Source organism: Garra rufa, chromosome 8 (genome assembly GCF_049309525.1).
Source record: "Garra rufa chromosome 8, GarRuf1.0, whole genome shotgun sequence".
NCBI classification, from domain to species: domain Eukaryota; kingdom Metazoa; phylum Chordata; class Actinopteri; order Cypriniformes; family Cyprinidae; genus Garra; species Garra rufa.
In genome coordinates, this window is record NC_133368.1 from 25905737 (window position 1) to 25911109 (window position 5373).

The 5373-nt window shown below is 36.4% G+C and overlaps 1 protein-coding gene across 1 annotated transcript; it reads right to left on the minus strand.

Annotated features, from left to right (window-relative positions):
- Positions 1-1039: 1039 nt before the first annotated feature.
- Positions 1040-4735, minus strand: med4 (mediator complex subunit 4). The gene is made up of 7 exons (XM_073846218.1): positions 4652-4735; positions 4313-4379; positions 3893-4063; positions 3018-3075; positions 1990-2076; positions 1736-1867; positions 1040-1615 (listed from the first exon to the last, which is right to left on the minus strand). The coding sequence occupies exons 1-7, from the start codon at positions 4720-4722 to the stop codon at positions 1443-1445; spliced, it is 759 nt and encodes a 252-aa protein (XP_073702319.1). The 5' UTR covers positions 4723-4735; the 3' UTR covers positions 1040-1442.
- Positions 4736-5373: the final 638 nt, after the last annotated feature.

A 5373-nucleotide genomic window follows, 5' to 3' on the forward strand; every position in this document is an offset into this window, starting at 1 on the left:
CTACTTAATACATTCATGTAAAGAAAAATAAATCCATCTTTGTTACTTTTCTCTTTAACATTTGTATTGTTATATTTCCTTGAGTCTGGCAAATTAATTAATTTACTAAGTTCCAGAATTCTTGTGATTAGCAAGAAATTTAATTATTTAATTTATCTGTAGTAAAGGGATTGAGTAAAATTTGTACAAGAGGAAAAAATCCCTTACATTTCATTTGTTGTAAATAAAGAAAGAAAAGAAACACTCTACCGGCCTAATTCACTATCTAATAGTCGGGAATCTAGGTTTCTTGTTGGAGACAGCATTTAAATTAACCCCTAGGGTTAAGAAAAGGGTTACATAAACCATCACAGAAATTCTAATGGTTTCCGCTACAATCAACTTATAACCATTACAAAATGGTGTCCTGTGGTGTGTTATGAATCATATTGCATTAGGATTACTGGTTTTAACAAGCCACCAATAGAAGGCAACCAGTTACCAGTAGAAACCCACAGGGTCCAATACAGTTTCCAATATAACCATTTCACCAGGATTCAGTATGCAAATAAGCGTAATTGAATTTTAAAGGTTAGATTTTGAATCCTCAGTCTCAATAGGAGATTCTTGAGAATGTGTAATTTATGAGGTTTTAACTAAACATAGATACCTAAGATTGAAAAATTATCTTTAAAACATTTTCAGTGCCACATGTTAAGTTATCCAGGCTGTATTAATTAATATAAAGTGTTGGAGTTTCAAATAAACCCTAACCAGCGTGTTAGAGCAGGATCAAAACTGTTTTGCCTCGCAAGCACTGTAATAAATTTAAGTTGACAGTCTATGAGCAATGATCATGCACAGAGTAGGATCTGTGCAAGCATTTTTAGAGGTCACAGTGTTTTATTGGAAAACTGGACCCGAAGGGTCATTTAAATCAGACCCATTCCTCTATTACCTTACCTCAGCTCCAGAGGGGAAACAAACCATTTTAAAACTATGCTGTGTTGCTTTGTCTATGTACACAAAACAGACAAGGTAAAAAAGAAAATGAACAAAACAATATTAAAAAAAAGTTTTATTTACAGAGTCTGAAAGTTCAGAGGTATTTACATTGCTATTTATATTCCAACTGTAAACCAGAAACTGTAACGCTTCACTAGATTACAAATAAATGCAAATGAGTCTGTCACAATAGACAATGGAACTGACACACTGGTGACATTTGAGGCCTGTATGATGACTGTAGGCATCTAGAGAATGAAACAAGCATATTAGTAAAACATGAGACTTCGCTGAAAAAAGGACCTGGGTATATTCGGTCCTCCTGAAGGCAGTATATGTTGCCATCTGGATCTGAACAATCACAGAGACAAGATAAACTGATGAAGACAACATACTTTTAGGCTGTTCAGGTGGACAAACTCAATTTGCTGTGGACACACACACTCTCTCTCTCTCTCTTAGTCTGAGTCACTGCTGCTGCTGGAGGAATCTGTTGACATGGCCTCGACATCATCTTCATTTTCCTTGTTATGACCAGGTGGCTCCAGGCCAAAATCGTTGCCATGGTGAGGAGGCAGAATCCCCATGGAAACATCAGCCGACTGCCAAGGATACTGTGGGGTTAGAATATCTAAAAGCGAAAGGGGGGCAAAGGAGAAATACATCAGCAAAAAATAAACATCAAGAAAACATTTTGTACTTCAACAGATCCACAGTATTTGTATAATAAAGACAAAAAGAGTGAACCTGCCTGGTAATCTCCCAGCAGCCAGTGCGTCTCCAGGCAGGTGCCCGTTCACTCCATTGGTGGACATGTTGCTCATGTTACCCAGTATTCCACTGCGCATCTCCAGATCAGTGGGGTACGGCCTGCGGGGGTCACCTACACACACAGGTACATCATAAGAGTTTACAAATACAACTGAAAATCTTTCTGAGGAAACCAAATGAGTGAAGAGATTAATAAAAAAAAATGACAGAGAACAAAAAATACTGTCTGTTTACCTGGAACCCAGTTGAGAGGAGCACACACTGCATTACTGGCACTGATCCTGTGAGCGTATTTGATGATCTCCTCTGAAGAGATGCTCCCTAGTGAAAACAAACAAAATAAGTGAGACAAAGAGAAAGTCGATTTTTAACTAGAGCAGTATCCATTTGACACTTGGGTATAAATATAAAATTCTACTGATAACTCACATATTTTCCAGAATATAAATCACCTGAATAATATAATCATCTGAAACATGCTGTGACTTAAATCTAAAGATGCTTATATAATGACATTTTTTGGTTTTATGGTCATTTTACACTGCTGTTTAGTTAACTTGCGCTACCATTATGCCTGTCGTTTATACTACTCCAGCTTTTCGACCCACAAAAACAAAGACTTTTGAAAATCCTGCAGACCCCATTTTAGTTTAAAAACTCCAGGGTTGCATTTCAGTGTAAACGGACCAAAACGGAGACTTTTGAAAACAATGGCGTGACCTTGCAAACAATAACATCATGCTCGTTGTACCCATAGATGAATATGTAGATTCCCCATTTGACCACTCCAAGCACACAGACGTGTCCGCCATCTAAATAACAGGGAATCTACCAATACATATCTATGGTCGAATGTGATGTGACATGCATTTTCGATTGTGTAGTGTGGACGGATACCATTTCTGAAACACAGTGAAATGGCAGTGTAGACGAGGATTGTTTTCATTTTAAAACGCTGTGTAAACAGGGCCTGAAACACCATGGATTTTTCGAAATAAAGCAGTCTGCAACGTTTTCGAAAGTCTCCGTTTTCGAGGGTCGAAAGTGCCGGAGTAGTGTAAACAACAGGCGTAACTGTAGCAAAAGTTATGCGTTTTAAAAACAAAAATGTTCTAGTGTAAACGTAGCCTAAATGTAAAAGATTTGTTGTGGGTGGAAACTAAAATACATGTTTATAATTTTATTTACCGTGGTGTGACTTATAGTCAGGTGTGACTTATTTTCCAGAAAATATGGTCATGATTTTAACAACACAACAATACCTTTTCTGGCCTTTTCAATAGACTTCAGCTTTTCTTTGGCTTGATAGACAGCAGTGGCCTGATGATTAATAAAAACATGATTAAAAAGACTTGGTGGTTGCACTTTATTTTGAAGTGTCCTTGTTATAGTGTAAATACACAAACACAATAACATTTTATAGTTTAAAGGTTTGGTTTAGGGGTTAGTTGCTTGTAATTATGCATAATTTACTGTAACTTCTATAATATGTACTTCTAACAATGTTAACAGCATTTTTTACAGTGTCCTCATTATACAAAGATTGTGAGTTCAAAGTAATCAAAGTACCTTAGTAATGTTCTTTGTCAATACTGTAATTTCAAATGAACAATTTTTCTCAAAGTACCTCAAATCAAATTCACAACAACACAATAGAGTGTTTTCACAATGGGTCATCAGTCGGACATATTGGTGGCACTGAATGTAAACAATGCCACTTAACCGAATGAAATTTGCATATTTTGCTGATTATTGCTGCTGAAAATGATCAATTATTGTCATGTTTTGGGCTGTAGTAATCAGTCAAACCAGAAAAAAACATTTGAAGTACTATAGACTGACAAAAGTTATAACAAATCCAGGAGAAGAGTGCAAAAGGAACAAAATAAATGTGTGGTTGGTTTGTTCTTATAATTTCCGGTCAGGTAGGTAAAATATTAGGATAATATCTTAATTAATACTGCTCATATGTATCTTTTCCACCCATTTCTTTTTTAACAATATCGAATTGCAGAACCTAAATTATTCTTTAAATGTTAAAAGCTGCACAAAAAGCAATGGTTTGTAAAGTGATAAAGCATGTTAGTCTGTAACTGAACATTACTGAAATAAATGTGCCATGGCTCATGTCAGTTACCAGTATATGCTCAGCCTCTTTGAGTTGCTTCTGGAGTTGCTGGATATCACTGTCTCTTTTCTCAACTTCCTTCTCCAAGGCCTGCATCTCCTGGTGCACTTTGCCCTGCTCCACCGCCGTCTGCATGAGCTCCTGGAACTCTTTATCTCGCTGCACTAACAGCTCCAGTATCTGCTCACAGAATCAGCATACAGTCAATTCATGCACTACACTGCCATCTAATAGTCAAGAAAACATATATAAGTTTAGGAGGTGATATTAATACTAATACAAACTCCTATTAAATAGCTTTTTTTTCGGGAGGCTAAATCAGAATTTCAACTCCTAATATATGTCTTCTTCTTGAGATTTCATTTCAATGTTGCCTCAATCACAAATTGAGTAGTGTCTGTACTTGTATGTGTAAACAGTGTCTGTCACCTCTGTGTCCTCCCCAGGCTGGGGCAGTTTCTGTGTCCTGGACAACGCCAGCATCTCTATCAGCTCTCTGCAACACAAACAAGAAAACAGGAGAAGCAAAGAGCTGTGTGTGAATAGTAGTACTGTATGATTATATGTATTGATAGTTGTGAAAACAGTAGACTCGAATGGACGATCATTATCAAATCCAGCAACTGTTAGCAGAAATCACTGGGAATTTCATAAATGAACCAGCAGTTTAATATATAGTTTAATTCTGCTTTGTATCGGCTAAAATAGTACACAGAAATGACTTTAAACTTATTTTCATCTAAATATGCAGAATATATAATGACAAACCTGGATAAAACTTCAACATCATCCAGAGTGGATAAAAGCTTTTCTTTCGTGGGTTTCTCCGCCGCCGCCATGACTGTTTCTCCGCTCTTGCGCATGCGTGAGAAATAAAAAGCAGGCTCAGGAGTCAGACAGTGACGCCTGTTGGCAGAAGGACCACAATATACAATCGCTCTCAATAAACATGATCTGTAGTGTTCATATGAACATTTCTTGTAAAACTGCGGGGTAATAGAGTAAACAACGATGAACATGATATAACTGGTTACATGTATGACGTAAATGCCGTTGTTATTTGGTACTAGTGCTGCTCAGAGCCATAGAGAAACACTTTTCTTTCTCTATGGCTCTGGTGCTGCTATAGTTACATGTAACGGCGTTACATAGTTACAAAATAAATGTAACTGTAATCTGTTAGTTACTTGAGAAAAATGGCATTAAATTACAGTTACTTATTAAATGTTATCTGAATGCTTCTTGTATTAATATTTACTATTTCTTGTTATGACTTTAACAGTGTTGGGGAAAATTACTTTTAAAAGTAATGCATTACAATATTGCATTACTCCCTAAAAAGTAACTAAATACGTTAGTTACTTCATGGAAAGTAATGTGTTACATTTCTTTTTACCTACATTTTTGCACTACTTTTTTATTAGTATAGTTGAACTGAATCATCGAAGGTCAGCACTCAGCAGCAAAGACATTAATAAAAGGGGATGTGT

Bases quoted from the DNA above. Each gene is read 5' to 3' on its own strand.
- med4 (XM_073846218.1), bottom strand. From the start codon at position 4,722: ATGGCGGCGGCGGAGAAACCCACGAAAGAAAAGCTTTTATCCACTCTG. The intron at 4,064-4,312 runs GTGACAGACACT...TTCTGTGAGCAG, and splicing joins AGCCTGGGGAGGACACAGAG to ATACTGGAGCTGTTAGTGCA. The intron at 1,868-1,989 runs GTAAACAGACAG...CTGTGTGTGTAG, and splicing joins TCCTCTCAACTGGGTTCCAG to GTGACCCCCGCAGGCCGTAC.